The sequence below is a fragment of the Boleophthalmus pectinirostris genome, unplaced genomic scaffold (genome assembly GCF_026225935.1).
Source record: "Boleophthalmus pectinirostris isolate CB_2022bp ecotype Guang Dong unplaced genomic scaffold, ASM2622593v1 HiC_scaffold_8, whole genome shotgun sequence".
Classification (NCBI taxonomy): Eukaryota; Metazoa; Chordata; class Actinopteri; order Gobiiformes; family Gobiidae; genus Boleophthalmus; species Boleophthalmus pectinirostris.
Genome location: NW_026571515.1, coordinates 24502953 through 24521178, shown reverse-complemented (window position 1 = coordinate 24521178; position 18226 = coordinate 24502953). Strand labels below are relative to the sequence as shown.

Genomic DNA, 18226 nt, shown 5'->3' with positions numbered 1-18226 from the left:
AACATAATATGGTAGTTGTTATAGCAAGTACTAGTACATGGTTTCATAAACAAGAAGCATTACACTTTTAAAACATGTAGATCTAACATCAAAACTGGGTGCATTTGGGTCTTTTGGCTCTAACATACTTTAACGTTTTGGGTACTTCTACTTTCTGTAATCTTTTTCTAAACCTTTTTTCTTGCATGTTGAAAGCAGTCCCAATCTTATTTTATACGCCTGTAAACACATAGCTTTTTATTGAAAGTTCAAATATGCCAAGACCTGCTACCTTTGGTTTGTGCTTGTAAAGTCGATCTTTCCTATAGTTTTCTGTGACCTCAATATCACATACTGTACATTTTCTGCAAAACTGTGACTTACAGGACCAAATGCCAGGGTTACACACGTAGGCTTATGCCAAGATAATTTTAAGTTTACGCATGAGGCAACGCCAGGGTCTTTTTATGAAAGATTGACTGAGTATTAGCTCCTTAAAGCTCCTCTCCACTCGCTTCTAATCCTCTTCCTCATTTACCCACAATTCTCCTCTTCTCTCAAATTCTCGAACTCCACAAATTTATGATGAGGTCAGTCTTATTTTAGACAAGCATTTATAAATCTGCAACTTCGACACGGAGCTGCTCAAAGTGAACCACAGGCACTGGAACAACGGAAAGACGATGACCACCAAAAAGACCGTATGTAATATTGATAGATTTAAGAACTTTGGTATTGTTTCAGCTTTAAATTATTTTTACATGAAAACTAAACTGAGTACTATTCAAATGTGTTCAAAGGAAAATATGCAAATAAATAAAATACATGAAGGTTTAAGTGCTGGTTTTATATGGATATTTATTGAAATAAAGTAGAGCATCGAGCCAATTTGTAAAAAGTAACAAAATATCAGCTATATTAACACATTTTCAAACCTCAACTCCATGGAGAAGCTTATAAATACACTTGGTTGGATGGGTAAAACATAATGCCGTTGTCTATGGAGGACCACCACAGGGACAGTGAGCAAATAGAAGTGGTATTGAACTTAAAACATCGGTGCACACATTAAAATCACAGATACACGCCTTTTTTTTTCTTGACTGAACCAACATGAAAAGTGAACAGAAAGATTATGTGTTTTGATAGCAATAAGGTGCATTTCCCTTTACAAAGACAGTGAAAGAGCCGCAAGAACAACATACAAAGTGACTTTCAAAACAAGAGAAGAAGAAAACGCCAACAAACAGTATCATGGAGATGGTGGCTTGAAGTTGAAGTCTGGTTAAAAAAATAAATACATTTTACTGATTGGCTGGATAGACATACTATATACACAGAGAATGGATTAAGTCACCACTACAACATTGCCCATATATACTTGAAACCATTTACGTATTGTAAAATAATGTTAGATGGATATTTGGTGTTAATATGGAAAAGAATGTATGCAATAACAAATATAATATTACTCTTGGTTAACACATACAGACAGGTATTAGCTTCTGTCTAAAAGTGCATATCGGTTGAGGGATTGTTGCAGCACCCGGGGAACTTTAAGGCATTTGTACAGCTTAATAAAATGGCCCAATCCCCAATCTTAGCCCTCTGCGTAGTACCCCGTGTACTCCAAAGAACTCATGTGGACCACCAGTGTTACTTACTTGAAATGCAGTAAGGTCATGAGGTGAGTATGTAATTGTCTAGGACTGGGCCAGTGAACAAAACATCCATACGCACAGGCATCCTCTTCAGTCATTCTTTAAGAACAAGCCCCAAACTCAACTATTCTACAACATTTGGAGAAGGGAGTCCAATTCAGTCCATTTGAATATCCAAATTTAAAAAAGCTTGAGGGAAGCTGGGCAGAGAGCTTTTCCAACAGTTTTTCAGGCACTTTGTGGGTATAAAACTGGCTGTTGACGTCTGGGCCAAAATAAAATCTCAAAATAAATATTTCTCAGTTTCTGATTTGTTGTCAAAAAAAAAAAAAAAAAAAAGTCAAGTCTTTTTGCAAAGGCATAATTGTTTAACTCTATAAATATAATTTATATAGTTTCTTTCTTTCATTCTTTCCACTTCTTTGCTCCTCACACTGGTCTGACCACAGAACATGCGCTCCGTCTGTTACTTGCAGACAAACTGGTCCACGATTTTGGTGCAGCGCTTGCACTTGACGTAGCAACACCAGTGGAACTTACAGTGACAGCGCTCCACTATCTGCGCCTTGTACTGGTCATAGCCCCGGCCACAGCACATGAGCTCGCAGCCGTCCATGCCCTCGGAGGTCTTGTTGCACAGGCGTCCCACAGTGCCCAGAGAGCCAGTGCTCTGGTTCTTCAGGCAGTAGTCCGGGCTGGACTCCAGGTACACCAGATCGTGGCTGGTCGGGGCGTTGAACTTGCTGTTGAGCTGGACCAGTTTTCCACGCGTGTTGAGCTTCATGGCGGCGGCGCTGTCGTACTTCTCCTTCAGAGCATCTCCCACCTTCCTGAAGTCGGCCAGCTGCAGCCAGCAGGTCTTCAGACTGCACGAGCCCGAGACACCATGGCATTTACATGAGACGTGGGCCAGGTCGGACACAGTCTGAACCAGAATGAAACAAGAGAGTATTAAAAACTCAAGTCATTGACAAAGGATTTACTAAACTTTTATAGGTGTAACAATATATGACACAATATAACAAACTCTGTTATTCTCCTCTATCCACTCCACCTGCAGTCCACACTGTGAACACTTATTTGTGGGACATACAAAAAACATCTTTCCTGTTGTTTTTCCAAGTAAACCAGCTCTTTCTGATCAGACTGTGTTAAAGAAAAGCTCAGAATAAAGTCTAACAAGCCTCAGATAGCACAGTGCTTATAGTTCGCATCACACCCCCAGGGATATCAGCTGCAAAGTATCAATATAATATAATCACTATTGGCAGTGTCTCCATGCACTTGTCTCCATGTTTTTTAAGTTAACCAAAACATGTTCCAGTCATTTGTCCTTTTTCAGGGCTGGCAGCAGATCTCTGGCACTGCACACGTCTGAGGTGGTTTCAAGATGTTTAGAGAGAGATGGAGTGCCTCGTGTGATCTGACAGCACAGAGATAAAAGTGTGTGCTAATGAGAGTCGACAGAGCTGTTACACAGATCATCAGCCAGATTCCTCTACGAGACCTGCACTATTTCACTTCAAACCTCCCTATACTGTTTCACTGCAGTCTGCACTTTGTTCAGTAATGTTGCACAAGTCCAGGTGAGGTGTTTGCTAAACCTTTTTTTCTTTTTTCAATTAAAAACACATATGACCAAATTCGAGCAGGCTGTATAACATACCATAAATTTGTATTCTAATTACAAGGTTCTATATGAGTATTTCTGAAATATTTTTGAGTTTTTTTGAGGTTTCTTAAAGCACTATAGAACTGAGAAATGGTAAATGGGATTGGGCCCATATTGTGCTATTTTTTAAATCTATCTTATAATGTTGTTTCCCCTTCAAAAACACCCAGAGTTGTATTTTGTTTCATTCACACGTTTCACACACATATCCTGAATACTTAAGAGTTCTTTTCTCAAATGCAGACCTGGCCATTGTACAGCTTCTGGGCCAAATAAACATTTTATAAATATTACCTCATGCGTTGCTTTTATTTTAGAGGTGTTTTTTTAAATGACATTTTTTGTAAGGCAACCTCACATTTCACTGCTTAGTCATAATATAAACTCTTCCCAGTCTGACCGGCTAAAAAACAAAGCTATTTACTGCTTTTTATAAAGAAATACAATTAATATTATGCAGAATTGAGTTAAGCATTTTGGCCCAGCCCTCCACAGTATTTTCAGTTTCTCATGTGGCCCCATGGAAAAAATAATTACCCACCCCTGCTCAAATGGAAAATACTCTGTTCCATCTTGTAAATCATGTGTTGATAAAGCTTTTGCATTTTTAATCACCATACACCTTCAATAAATTAATTTGCATAATTTTGGCCCTGGAATTGCCAATCTCTACTGAACCAAATGTAAAAGGTAGCTGTACATGTGTAAATAAAACAAAACACATCTACATGTATGTTTTTTGAGGAGGTGACATTATAACATGCCTAGAAGCTCACGAGAATCCATTTTGTGTAATATGGAACCAAGATAACCCTACAGTATCTTGATACAGAACGTATTCAGGAAACATCACATAGAACCTTATAATTCTGAGAGGACAAAAAAACAAAAACATAAAGGGAGTTTGTGGCTCAGAGAGAGTAAACCAACCGTTTCACTATCTCATACAATCTTACCCGTCTTCCAGCTTCATTATTGTGAAGATTCATCAACTGTCGCGCACTGTCGTATGAGCCTTTGGGATAGCTCTTCTCCCTCTCGCGAGCATCCACAAACTCCTTGGAGAACCTGTATCCGTAGTTGAGGTTGTCTCCACAGCCACCCCACAGCCAGTCCCGGGGCAGGTCTTTGGGGCGCGCTGCTCGACTGCACCCACAGCTCGACAGTTCCCCCTCTCTGCAGGCTCGGCTCACCGCGTTTACCACACCCGCCGCACTGATGGCGTAGGTGAAGGCCGTCTCTCTGCTGGCTGTAAAGGACATAAGAACATTGGAGATATTGTTCAATCACAAAGCAAAACATTTTATATTTTTTTGGAAACAATGTTAAATAAATCAAATCTGATTTGTAAATATACAAATTTGCATTTGCAAAATGGTATTACTTGGCCTCACATGTCCCAGAGTATCTCATTAAACTTATCTTTCATGCATTTATTCAATTACAAGTGTGTTAAATGCTAAACAATAAACACAAAAATTGTGAGTGGTGCTTTCCACAAATCTGACCTGTAACTTGACTAGGCGTGTGCAAAATTATTAATTAATATAAGTATCGATATATTGTATCATTTAATGTGATGATACAGTTTTAATATCAGGGACTGCAGTATCGATATATTGCCAAGAGTATGTTTTTTTTTGATATTTAACTATATTATTTTGTTACAGTCCTACAGTTTTGTTGCTTGTTCAGAGGAAGGAAACTTGTTTATATGCCACATTTGACATTTTCACTGTTTTGTTGATTAATATGTTTTTCAAATTAACTTTGCACAAGAAGAGACAAAGACTTTTAGTATCACTGCCATGATTTAGCCTTTATTTTTTCTTGAACCATATCGAATCGATTCGAAATGTATCGTATTGAACTGAAATTGCACTGTAATGAGATATGATACATAGGCCACGATACTATACATATCGGCAACTTCTTAATGATACCCAGCCCTAAACTTCTCCATGGAGATAAATAATTTTAATGCCATACTGTAGAACATACTAGGAAAAGTAACACGGAGACAAGACGTGGTGACAGTCCATCAGAAAACAGTTATATAGTGCACCTTTAAATGTATTATTTTAGTATTTTTCATAATGTTTGATCAGTGCATTCCTTTTTTTAAAAACTGCTCCAAGCTCCTTGTATTTTGATCAATTTTTCAAGATGTTTATTTCTTCTATACTGAGGCCATATCAGTGTCCTTTTCCTTTAAGAATCCCCAGACAGAGGAGATGTGATGTCATATGACAGCACTCACCATACACTTAAGATTTCAGAGCACTCCAGCCAAAACTGCTGCAGGCTCCTCATTACCAACATGTTCAAGTGCAGAGTTCGGTTTGCTGTTGTTGGGATTCAGCCAGAGAAAGCAACGCCCTCTAGTGACCAACACCCTTCAAAGCATGCACGGTCTAATTCAGTTCAAATTAGAATCGACAAGAAGAAGAGCTCTCTTGGTTGTATCTGTCACAAGTGAGGGATGCTGGAGCCACTAGCCATTAACCACAAATTTCCTCTGCTGGGAGGGCGCAAGACAATACAAGAAAGAGATACGTGTAAGCATTTTTTCCTGCTGTCAGTGGATGTTCTACCCATTAGCGCCACTTTAAGCGGTCATAGTCTACAAGAAGAGGGTAGATAAGAAGCAAAAGACAAAACAGCTGACCGAAGTATGCTGACATTAAAGACAAGGAACACTAAAATATCTGAATGAAGTCTATACTGTCTACCTGCTGGGCCAAATCTGAAGGAAATATGCTCTGATGGGAAGAACAGATGGAAAGAGAAAGACACATGACAGGGGCTATACATTTGAGTGAAGGGAAAGCAGAACAGTAAAGAATGTATAGGAATATATGGCTTTCTCTTTAATGAAATTGTGCACTCACTTCAAAATATTAAGTAAAAAGAAACCCAGCTGTGTACATTTGGCAATAGATTATCAGATGTATTAGTCAAATTTTAATTGAGCCCTAGGATATTGGCAAGTTTCACATTTTGCCATCTTCCACTTTGCAGTCTCACTCAATTGAAAGAACCATTTGGGAGTTTGGTTCAACTGTATCCCAGCCTAATGTAACCACAGTGGGCCGAGGAGTAAGTCTAAGGACCCCCTGGAGCTCTGAATGAAGCCAGCAGACTGACTGACAGGCTTTGACTATTACAGGGAAAGCCTTGTGTGCTTAGGCAAGACCATGTTATGAAATATGTATAATTGTACAGGCAATTCAGTAACACAGTGAAGTTGTTGAATGTTAATTTCAGACTTGAATGTGTAAAACCTTTTAAATATGTATGAATATATGTATCCTGTTATTAACTATCGTGGTTGCATTTGTCAATTAAAAAACTTCAAACTAAACTTTTTGCCCGTCTGCATAAATCACAAGCCTTACTTTGAAAGCATTTCTGCGGAACTTGAATTTAGAGACATTTCTTAAGAAAAATATTTATCTGTAAACGATCTGCACTAAGAGGAAAACCATACTGTAATCTTTTCTGATGCAAGAATAGAAATTGCTGCATGCTCTTTCTCAAACCTCTACACTTAGAAAAAGGTTTATATTAAACTTCAACTTTTTGTAACAGCTTATTTGATTAATGGCATCGTGACATTGTGTTTGAACTGATGTTGATGGTTTAGGAAGCTCTGAGCACAAATGCAAAAACAATAAGAATTTGACAGTAAGCAGCTGTATGTTGTTTTATATTTCTATACGTTCCTTTAACTCGATGAGAAGCAAGAAGCCACAAGTTCTTTACCGTGTACCTCACTCACCAACCATTCCCCCGCTTGGCTGCCAAGAAGCAACAGTCCTATACACTTTTCCAATGAAGCAATGACCAATCCAACGTCAAGCAAATGAAGCATACAGAAACTGTGTGAGTATGACCTTTAGGTTTATGCATACATATGCTATAACTTATTTAGCATTTTAAGCAACAAAGAAAAAATACTGCTTTTTGAAATGCTGAAGGCACCAGTAGGTCACACAAAGTTGGGTTAATTTAAAGAAGGTTATTTAAAACTTGTGTTATGTGTGGCTATATCCTAAAACCATCATTCATTTCCAGCTGAAGTTATTTCAGTTTATTTCGATATTTGACAATGATAGTAATCAATCTGCTTTTCTGCCAGGAAATCCACATTGTTATTTTATGATGCTCAAGACATGAAAAGTGAATACACTAAAAAGTGTTTTGATTAACTAGCACCACCTCATGAGACTTTGAGATATTTAATAAAAAGCAAAAAATGACAGTCAAATGTGTGTGTGTGTTTTTTTTTTTTTTACCTATATGCATAACGCGTCCAAACACAGAGGAGTTGTCCACAGTGCTACAGTTCCAGCGTCGGTGTCTGAACTGGTATTGGCACTCCCGGATGCCCGTCTTGGCGCCTTCTCCAATGTACTGCATGTGGTCCTGGTAGAGCTGGCAGAGTTTCTTCTGGCCCTGAGACAGGCCCACCAGCTGGCTGCACAGAGGCTGAGCTCCGATGATGTAGGCCTCAGGAATTAGCAGTGGATTCATGGCTAAAGACCTGAGAGGGCAACAACATAATGGGTTTGAACATGCAAATGTAAAAGCGTTAATTTTTCTTTTTATTGTAGTGGAAGATGCATAATTTAACTTGTGTGCAGGTTGAGGAAGGTCATCTGGTGACAAATTAATGCCAAATTAATAAAGAAACTTATTAAACAATATTTGTATGTATGAAAACAAAATGCTCAAATTTATCACATTTTTATCTATCCACAATGGGCCATTTCCAAACCTGGATGAGGTTAAAATTTACACTAAAAAGTCAGAATGGGGGACTGTGTTGGCCCCAAGTCTAAATAATGACGTTTACTCTAAAAAGCACATTTAGTATGTAATTTCACAAATTGAATTATGTTGAAATTAATGCATGTCAACCAAGAGGCAGATGTTTCTCAGTGGTAACCTCCAAAGAGAAGGCAAAAAAGGTTATCAACTGGTACATATAAAGTATGTCCGTCATGTGATCATAAAAGCGGCCTTAAGTGCAATAGTGAACTACAAAGGGAGACAAAAGCTACATTTTTGAATGACTCATTGAAGACTCGCACTCATTTCACCATCTGGTTCCAGACCACAGGACAATTAGAGCGGCCCATCCCCGAGCCCCAAGAGAGACACAATTAGCCCCCAGTGTAACCCGATCGACTGGGGGAACTCAGCAGCAGCAGCAGCAGCAGCAGCAGGGGAATGCAAACGCAACACATACAATATACGCACAAAACACACACAACATATGTACACATAACATACGCACAAAGCATACACACACACACACACACACACACACCAGAGGCAGAAAAATAAAACAACACACGGCTCTGTTTGTGTGCTCAGCCACTCAGACTGTGTGCTGCTGCTCCACTAAATCATTTACACCTGTGTCCCCTCCACACCGGAAACAGGCCAACAGTTTGGGCTCACTACTCCTTCAGCGGCCTGCACTTCAGCTGATTTAATGGACGCTCTTTCCAAAACAATGAATTTTAAAGTATGAGTACACTATAAAAATGTTAGAGGTGTGTATTGGTGAGCACAAAATATAGCAGATTTTCAAACTAATATACTGCCATAATGTTATGGTCATAGATGACTTAAAGGACACTGGTAAAGTATTGTTTTTTGTTCTAGTTGATACCTGGTTTAGTCCCAGTATAGATCAGTTTGAACCAGGTCTAGTCCTTTCAAGTAAGAAATTCCACATGTTTATATTTCAATTTTGTCCATTCTCTAATCAAGGTCTTCTAGTAACACTGCTGTCTATATCTAGTATCTATATTATTCAACAGAGGCTGTTTATTGTGCTTGTAAAAGCATAGTTATGAATTAATAATTGAAACTCAGATCAGTCCTGTCATTACCATATGAAGTTAATTTGCTCATTGATGCTGCAATTACTGCAGTTTCCAACTCAATTACCAAGTGCGAAGCTGTATTTAAGTGGCTGGTACGGTGAGTGCAGAAATATAGACATTTTAGTGAACATTACCAGAAACTGGACAATATTCACAAGCCTTCATACACAGGCTGTGACAGTATTTGCACATATTTGGAAGGTGACTCACACACCACTGCATTTTCTATAATTTTCATAATTTTGGCTTGGCCAAGGAAGAATTTAAGTTAAAAAATGATCTGACTGTGTGCTACAGTCAACATTTTACTATTGTAAACAGATTTAGCCAGCGCAGGGGCTAAAATCCAATTTTACATGAATGTGTTAAAAAAATATACTTAAAGCCCCCTTACGTAGAATACATTGTATAAAGAGTATAATCATACATACCACCATGAGTTGGCCTCCACCACCACCTGCATGAGGAGTGTGAGGATAGTGAGAGCGAACACACAGTGTCTGGAGTCCAGCGTCGCGGAGCCGAAAGGCCAGCAAAGCGGCCGACACAAGCACTTCAGTCCCAGGTTCATACTGAAGATCTGAGGGACAAAACGACCTCAGTTAATTACACAGAAAACTTACACTGTATGTGTGCAGTTTTCAGTCCTTTAGGGCAAAAGACAAATCAAGATTAAAGTAGACAGCTGGCGGCAGGCTGCACTCAAACACACACAGAAATGTGTAAGTTTAAAATAAATTGTTTCTATGAGATGATAAATTATAATTTTGGATATTTGGAAGAAATACATTTTTATAATGTACAACACTTTTAAAAGATTGAAAATAACAGCAATCATGTCACTATTTAGTATCAGGTTTAGAGATTATGACATTACAGAGAGTAACATAAAATAGACAATTACCTTATAGTGTAAAAAGTATGAAAAAGGGCAATAGTACATAAAAACTAGTTATCATAAAGGTGCCATACAAGTTTATTTTATAATAAAGCAAAGTCCTGCCATTGCGTTTGAAGTGATCATAAATCCAGAGCTGTGTAAAACGTGTCAGAGCACTGTGTGCGTTAATTAGCTGCGACTGAAGTGTCAGACTGTGATTATACTCAGGCCAAGTTCATCATCATCATCATCATCATCAGACAGAACACGCGCACGCTCGCGCTCACTCGCGCACTCCACGCGCTCACATGTTTAGGCATACTTTTGTTTCTTTAGTTTTTCTATCTTTATTTTATTGTGTATGTTAACGAAAATAAATATTTTAAAATTGTTATTTTACACGCCCGAATTAGCGCAACTTTGACAGTGCAATTTAGTAGGCCTACATGCACAAGTGAAAATACACTATATTTATAATTAGGCTATAATTATTCCTCACAAGTTCATGATCTCAAATCTGCGAAGAAAAACCGAATACAATTAGTAAATTGCATAATAAAAGAAAACTTCTTATTATTTTTTATTTGTGAACTCGCGTTCCCTCTGAGTCGTTTCATTTAGGCCTAACTACTATGAGCTTGTGTTTGACACTCATATTTATTGTGGATTCAAAATGAAGATTTGGGCAGTACACGCCACACACACTGCAAATGGGATCTTGCAGCAATTTATAGAAGGTAAAACGCGTGATAAAAATGTATGGTATATATTTTACAATTACCTTTTTTGTACAAATGTTGCAGATCTAACTGGGACTAGTCTAAAGCTATATACTGTAACATTCAAACCAAATATTTATAGGCAGCCTCCAGTGCGTCGTGCCGCTCTCTTCGCGACATGAACTTCAGAAGCCAGGAGAGGGAGCCAGGTGCACGGGTTTATGACGAGAGCAGCATCAAAGTGACTTTACGCAAAGTGAGCCATTACACACTTTCCCACTGGATCTCAAATGTCTCTCATAGTCTAAGCATAAGTACGGTTATTTTATTAAGGTTGAAGGTTGATTTAGAGATGCCAATCATTGTGATTGTGAACATTGTGTGTGCCATTCTGTGTGGCTTGTTTCTCATCTGTCAAGAAGTTAATTTCGCAGCACTGGGCCTATCAGTGCAGCGGGGTCCAAATAAAACAGTTCTTTTTGGGAAAACAACACAGGACTAGGGCCATGAAGATAACAGCCGTGCAGACTACTCACCGTGCGGAAAACAGCCCGTTACTAGTCGAACAGACTCCAATCAGTATTCCCTGGGCACACCAGTCCAGGTGACTTTAGAATCCCCTTTTGTCACTGCAGGAAAGAAAAAAAAATCGCTGTCTTCCCAGGTAATGTCTTGAAGAAATATTATTTAAAAAATGTGATGTTTTGGTGACAGTAAAAGCGCTCCGTCAAAGGTCAAGTCTAAACAATGGATGAAAGTTTATCTTAGATTTGTGAGCAATGTCTAATTTTAAATTAAAGGCATCTAGAGGAAAACAAAGTGCCAATTTGTCCCATGAAACTCTGTAATGTCTTTCAGAAAAATGTCACCTTTCAGTCAGTTTTGTTGTGTGAGATGCAGCTAAAACGATGCAGCTAGAACGTAAAATCCAGTCGTTTGCACAGTAAGCCCGTAGCACAATTACCTGCGGAAAAATCCACACCGTGATCCTCGCCACAAACGACTTGTCAAATTCCTTTCCATTCTGTGCGAAGACAACAACAAAAACCGCTTGTGTCAACTCCTTTTGCAGTATCCAGTGGATAAAATCACAGCACAGTTGCAGAGAGTAGACCAGGATCCCCAAACTTTTTTGTCCACCCGGCGTGCGTCGTGTTGCCTCTGCTGCGTCCACGCCGTGTGTTGTGCGTCTGTGTTGGAAGACAAGTATCGGCGACTATTCCCGTTTCGCACCGTTTTTCTATCCCTCCTCTCTCTTCTTGTCTCACCTGCTGCTGTCGCCTCCCCACACAAACTAGCCGACTGCAGCGTGGATGTGCGCCGCAAAACCCCCTTACACTTTGGCGCATGCGCTTTTCCACATCTTCTTCATCTCGCCTTCCAGCCCAGGCAGCCACCACCAGCAGAAACTTTCAGGAACCAAGGAGGAATTTGAGTGTAGGTGAAAACTTTGTGGAGGGAGGGTATTGAAGGGGAGGGGTGAACGGAACAGCCTGTAACAAAACAAGCGTCTCTATTACCTAAAATAAACTTATAAAGCACTCCAGGCTATTACCCTATCCATACTAGAGGAGAGACTTAGGATTTCTTCCCGGGTTGGCAGATCAGGTTACTGTGAGGTAAAAATCAGGACTGCAGAATGTACACAGGGCGCTCTCATCACCTGAAGGCCCGGAGCATTACAGCCATTAAGGTCATTATTATTTTATGGCACATTATCTCAAAACAGAGAGCTCTATAGCACAGGTTTTCACATTGTAGTGTATTTTCAATCTTCTATAGGTCTACTCCATGGTTTAAACATCTATGATTTATTTAGTCTATTCAAAGTCAGTCCTGTTTTAGGGCTCCGATGTCTGTTAACTCTTAGTCCATTTTAGAATGCACCCTGTTTAGTTCTAATTTAGTAGCTAGTTTAGTAGGCTAGTTGTTTGGAACTCTGAAAATCCTAGTTAAGATCTGTTTCTGTGTCAGCTTAGTTCAGAATCAGACCATGTTAGATCCTTGCTTAATCCAGATTTTAAAAGCTATGTATACCACAAGTGATACAGTACAATGTTTTGTTGTTTAAGTCAGAGGTCAAAGTACTCAATAGTTCCACTAAGTGATTATTTGCAATTGCACCACGGAAGTTGGGGTTCGAATAACAGTAGGAAAAACAATAGTAAAATGAATGGAAGGGGCATTAACCTGGGCAATTTGGCAGTGTGCCCTGGTAATTGAGTGAAGATGGAAAATAAAATAGGTTGATCCCAGTGCAATGTATGACTAAGGAGGATAGGCCTCATATAAAACAAACACACGTTACAAAAGCTGCCTCACCAATGAGATGTCTGGTAGCAAATTGAGCTAAATGTTTGAGTAAAGTTTCCACTTAGTAATTATTTTCAATTGTTTCACTGTAGAAACAAAACAAAATCTGAGTTCCATCGTAAAGAGACAACAAAACTAGGTCTAAAACAGAACTAAACTAATTTGATTGTCATTATTGTATCATCGTAACCGTAAGTGTGAAAACTACTTATACCTGATTGCACTTGAGTATCTTTTCAAAACACACTACAACCATGTGATCCCTGTAGTCATTTGCCATGCCAGGACGCCCCTCCTTCCACTCGCCCTCACACCCCTGTTCCCTGAGGAAGAAAAAGCGGGCAACATCTGGCTGAGTTTATGAGAGACTAAGAAGGAGAGAGAATTGGTAGACCATGAAAACAGGGAGCAGGAATTTGTTCTTGGTGCTGTGTATTGTTTAAGTTTCCATAAGACATAATGCAGTGTTTCACTTTTTTCATATTTTCTAACAACACTTACTATAAAACATACTTAATATCCATGTATCTAAATTAGGTGTGCAACAAGAACAAAATGGATTGTATATTGGTAGAATAATGTGATAAAATGACAATCAAAGGTGCACTATGTAACTTTTTGGTAGGAGGTCCATCACCTGGTTGTTTCTATGGAGATGTCATTGCTCTGCCTGGAATGTTCTGCAATATGACATTAATCTACATCATCTACCTTACATTTTTTTTGTTTTGTATCTCGAAATGTGTGGGAAAAAAAATGCATTTTGACTGTGAGCTCCTCTCCATAGATCTGACCTGTAACTTAGTTTCCAATAAAGTTAGAAAGGTTTAATAAGCATTTGATGACCTCTTCATAAGAAAAATTAAACAATGCACCTTTAAATGAACAATGCGTAAAAACACGTTGAATGTGTTGTAAAACCAAATTTAATCCAAAAAAAGAAGAAAAACAGAAATACTGAACAATCAAAAACCAAATATGAACACAACTGCCGTGTACAAAACTGCTTATTAGATAAGCGCAATGGAATTTTTTTTCTGTAAAAGTAATGCTACAGACAACATGTCGATGTAATCCCTAATTAATCTAGGAGTGGTCCATGCTATCAAAGATTTCAAAGGTAGTCATCAGATAACTGCAATTTCGCATTCCAATAGTAATGATGATAGTAATGTTCTGATAAAAATATAATTAAAACCAATCAGGAATAACTTTATGACTACTTACTTATTATGCTTCTTCATACACAAACTGTAATGCATTGCATTGTCAATGTATCTACTGTTATCAGAATCAGTAACTTTTTCATGTGGCTGAGCAATTAACAGAATTTTAATTGGCATGCAGTCATTTCTAATCATCAATAATTTTTTAGATTTTTTTTTTTTTATAGAAAGGTCCATAACCAGTGCTCTGCCTGTAAAAGCATGTGGTTTGGAGCAGAGTTCAGATGTTGGAGGAAGAAAGGGACTATTTTTTGTGTTTTTGAAAAGAACATAGATGAGAAAAGAATGGTTTCTTTTTTTTTTTTTTTTTTCCCCATATCGCCCAGTCCTACTTTCTCAGTTTTTGGTCTGTTAAGTTGAAGCTTACACTCCACGCCATAATCGTTCATTGCAAATTCAGCTCTATCCCTTTTGATTTTAACTACTGCAGAATGCTGACACAATGCAGAATCTGCAGTTATGGCAATAAACTGACACAGTTATCTAACAGTCGTAACTTCGTTTTTTGCCCAAATCCTCAATAATGCAAGCGGCCATTTTGTTATTCTTGATGGGTGTACAGTCATGACTCACCTATCCGCAAAGTACGTCATTTACAGCCGCACCAACTTCAGGATTTGTGACACATCAAACCATTTTTGACATAGAAAACCCAAACAGAACATGATATTGGTGGATTAAACAAACACACAGCAGGCGAAAAGAAAAGAAGGAGAGTCTCATAAACAATATGTTCTTTCAGAAAGTCTTTTGTGTCATTAATGAACAGTTCGTAGGCATGATGTAAGCTTATCCTCAAACAGTTTCCTGCGTGGGTATCTTTAGGTTGTATTTCACTGCAGTCCTTAGCAAAGAATGTGGCTGATTGGCAAACAAATGAGCAACTTGTGGTGTATACTGGGATTATGGAGGATTCAGATTTGTCCCAGTAAATCGTTTCAGTTTGTAGGGGACGACGCAACTCCTTTGGCACGGTATGTCAAGAAAAAAAATCTCCAAAAATGAGGGATTGAACTCCTTGTATTTACAGAAGTCCAGTATTTAGTTGCACTTGTAAACACTCCATAACTGCCTTGTGCATAAGTGTATGAATGGCTAGCACTGCTGGGTCACGCTAGCCACAAAACAGCTTGAGCCGAGTATGTTGGGATACCTTGAAACCCAGGGCAGATTTGAATAAACACGATGTGGAATGTACTTGAGTCTACCATAACACTGGTCTTCAAGGCCTGGTTGAGTTCATGACTTGCTGTGAGTCTGAAGAAAGCTGAATGAATTGCCATCTCATACTTCAACCTAGAAAATAAAAAGAAAACAAAAATGTCAGGCAGGATACATTTAAAGATGCACTGTGTAATTGAAGGGACTGTTGCCTGCTAGAATGTTCCAGTGCATGGCATTACGTAACAGTCTTCCTGAACAGACAGGCCTCTACTTTGACTATGTTTAAATCCAGGCTCATTCTTCTCTTTTAATGTTAATTTTATGATGATTATTTATGTTCTGATCTCTTTGTTTTGTGATTTTAATGTCTTTCTTATTCTGTAAAGCACTTTTAATTACTTTGTGTATGAATTGTACTATACAAATAAACTTGCCTTGCCTTGCCTTGCCATTATGTGACGCCATGATGGGTTTGATTTGTTTATTTGTGGAAAGGTCTGTTCACAGTTCAAATGCATGCTTTAAGGCATTCTTTAAGCAATAAAAACACGTGAAATGATTAAACAACAGATTTTGAATGTCATACTGTGGAACATTCCAGTCTAAACAATAGCATTTCCAAGGAGACACATTCACTGAACATTTTCTATAGGTTGCAACAACAACTTCTGTTCACAAACACGGAGATACTATATTTTGATTGGTGGCACTGGATGCTCTTTCAAATGATTTCAAGTAGTTTGTGCATATTGATTTTCTTGTGCTTAATTCCACAATTGGTCAGTTTATATATTCTTGAAATGGCACCAAGATGTTTTCCTGCAATGCAAAAACTAAACTAATCTAGCCATGTTAAATTACTTGAATTAAGAAAGTTTTGTCAAAATTTTAGTAAATTTCATTTAACCAGCAAAATGATCTGCCAGTGGAACTAGATTTTTCATACTTAAAATATGAAAATACATCTTAGTACAATTAAGATAAGAAAAACAACAACTCTTTGCAATTAAAATAAGAAACAAAATCTAATTTTGCTTGAATAAAGAAAAACACACCTATTCAATTGCTAGATAATTTTACTTGTCAAGTTGAATCTACTCAAATAAAGTAAAATGTTCTTAGTTTCAGTCATTTTAACTTGTGCAGATATTGCTTTTTGCAGTGTGTCCAGAATATCGCTGTATTTTTTAATATAGAGGGTCAGACGCCTCAAGTCAGATTCAGAGTTTACCATGCTCTCAGATTGTTTTATTTCGGTGATGCATGTGAAACAAAGGAGAGCATTGACCTTTAACTAAATCAAACTTCTCTCACCTCAGATGAACAGAGTTTTCTGCTTTGCTCATTAATTCCACAGATTTTGTTATGTTTTATTATGTTTTTCAGTCCCCGTGAATATTTTTCCTTCCCTTTTCCCTCTTAAACAGCCATATTTGTTTTGATACAGACTTATGATTGGCTAATCCATTTGTCAATCACACTCATCTGAACTCAGGGAAATTCAACCAGTGACCAGACTCCAGGCTCATAGCTTTGTGAAGTATTGGAGAAGTGTGTATTCTGGATCCCAGGCAACCAAGATTGTATACTTTGGCTTGTATCCCCTTGTATCCCGAAATTCATACAACATAATCTCTCCTCTGATTCGACTCTTAACAATAAATCATTTGCTCTAAACATTGAATGATTTATTGTTACGAAAACGTTGGTATATTTTCTCTGATCCTTCCTGAGGTAATTCTCACCATTTATCCGTAATTTAGACACTACTTTGTGATGTGAGGAGTTTATCTTTACATTTCCTTCTACGTATTGATCAAGGCATTAGGTTAAGATGCAAGCAGCTTTACTTATCCAGACTTTAAACTGACACAATACATTTGAACACAGCCTTGTAATGTAAATGGGTGAAATTTATATAATAAACCATGTAATTGTAACAGTGGTTGCCTTATCATTTTTTGTGTCATTTATTGCAGAGTTGTAAAGGAAAGGTTAGCTCAACACACTTAGCTCTGGTGTTGATGTCTTGCTTATTTTGCAGCTTTAGCTTGACCATTTTGTTCCTCCCCCTGTCTGGCAACTTTCCAGAGCTCCTTAAGAATGCTCTAAATGCAGCTGGCTGTAGCCCAAACATCAAGTGCTCATTAATAAAAAAGAGGGGAAAATGTTGGTGAATGTGTGTGTCTAAAAGTCAAGCTCCATGCAGCAGTCAGTAACAGCTCAGTCCTGTCCTGGGGCTAGGTAGTGAAAATACAATGATGTATGTCTAGAACGCTGGGGGCGCCTCATTGGCTGAGCAAACAGACCCCGAAATAACGACCAATCATCAAAGACGTTATCATCAGTCACAGGGGGAGCTCGGGCCTGGAAACACTATGTTAGGGGCTGCAGATGTGCACAGGTAAAGCCTGAAGTTAAGAATCAATATTGGCAAGGAAGACATCAGTTGCAGAACCGGTACTCAAAATTAATACTGTTCAAATTAAACAAAAAAGTTCAGTTAAAAGTGCTAATATCATAATTTCTCATATTACAAATTTGTCTATCACAGCTGTTACAAATGGCTATAGTTTTTTTTTTATATAGTTAGGGGTGTGTGCAAAAATACTGAAATATTGATATATCGTATCGTTTACTGTGATGATACCGTATCAATATCATGGGCCGCTGTATTGATATAGTGCCAAGAGTTTTGTTTTTACAAAAAAA

At 38.2% G+C, this 18226-nt stretch overlaps 2 protein-coding genes across 3 annotated transcripts in view; both read right to left on the bottom strand.

Annotated features, from left to right (window-relative positions):
* Positions 1 to 824: 824 nt before the first annotated feature.
* wnt5a (wingless-type MMTV integration site family, member 5a) lies at positions 825 to 12180 on the bottom strand. 2 transcript variants are annotated; one of them, XM_020929565.2, is made up of 6 exons: positions 11776 to 12180; positions 11348 to 11440; positions 9644 to 9792; positions 7611 to 7858; positions 4269 to 4561; positions 825 to 2565 (listed from the first exon to the last, which is right to left on the bottom strand). In XM_020929565.2, the coding sequence occupies exons 3-6, from the start codon at positions 9781 to 9783 to the stop codon at positions 2107 to 2109; spliced, it is 1140 nt and encodes a 379-aa protein (XP_020785224.1). In that variant the 5' UTR covers positions 9784 to 9792; positions 11348 to 11440; positions 11776 to 12180; the 3' UTR covers positions 825 to 2106. The 2 variants fall into 2 exon arrangements, with proteins under 2 accessions (XP_020785224.1, XP_055022395.1); XM_055166420.1 differs by lacking the exons at positions 11348 to 11440; positions 11776 to 12180 and adding an exon at positions 10117 to 10257.
* Positions 12181 to 13740: 1560 nt separating this feature from the next.
* Positions 13741 to 18226, bottom strand: part of LOC110164932 (ERC protein 2) — a 149591-nt gene continuing 145105 nt past the window's right edge. The window contains exon 18 of the mRNA XM_055166416.1: positions 13741 to 15646. The gene's annotated coding sequence lies outside the window, so the exon portion shown is untranslated. The remainder of the gene's footprint in view (positions 15647 to 18226) is intronic.

What these genes read in the sequence shown, in the direction of transcription:
- wnt5a (XM_055166420.1), bottom strand. Translation starts at nt 10,155, where the DNA reads ATGTACTATTGCCCTTTTTCATACTTTTTACACTATAAG. An exon ending in GTGGAGGCCAACTCATGGTG is followed by an intron (nt 7,859 to 9,643) that starts GTATGTATGATT and finishes TTGCCCTCTCAG; the next exon opens with GTCTTTAGCCATGAATCCAC. An exon ending in TGGACGCGTTATGCATATAG is followed by an intron (nt 4,562 to 7,610) that starts GTAAAAAAAAAA and finishes TGTCCTTTACAG; the next exon opens with CCAGCAGAGAGACGGCCTTC.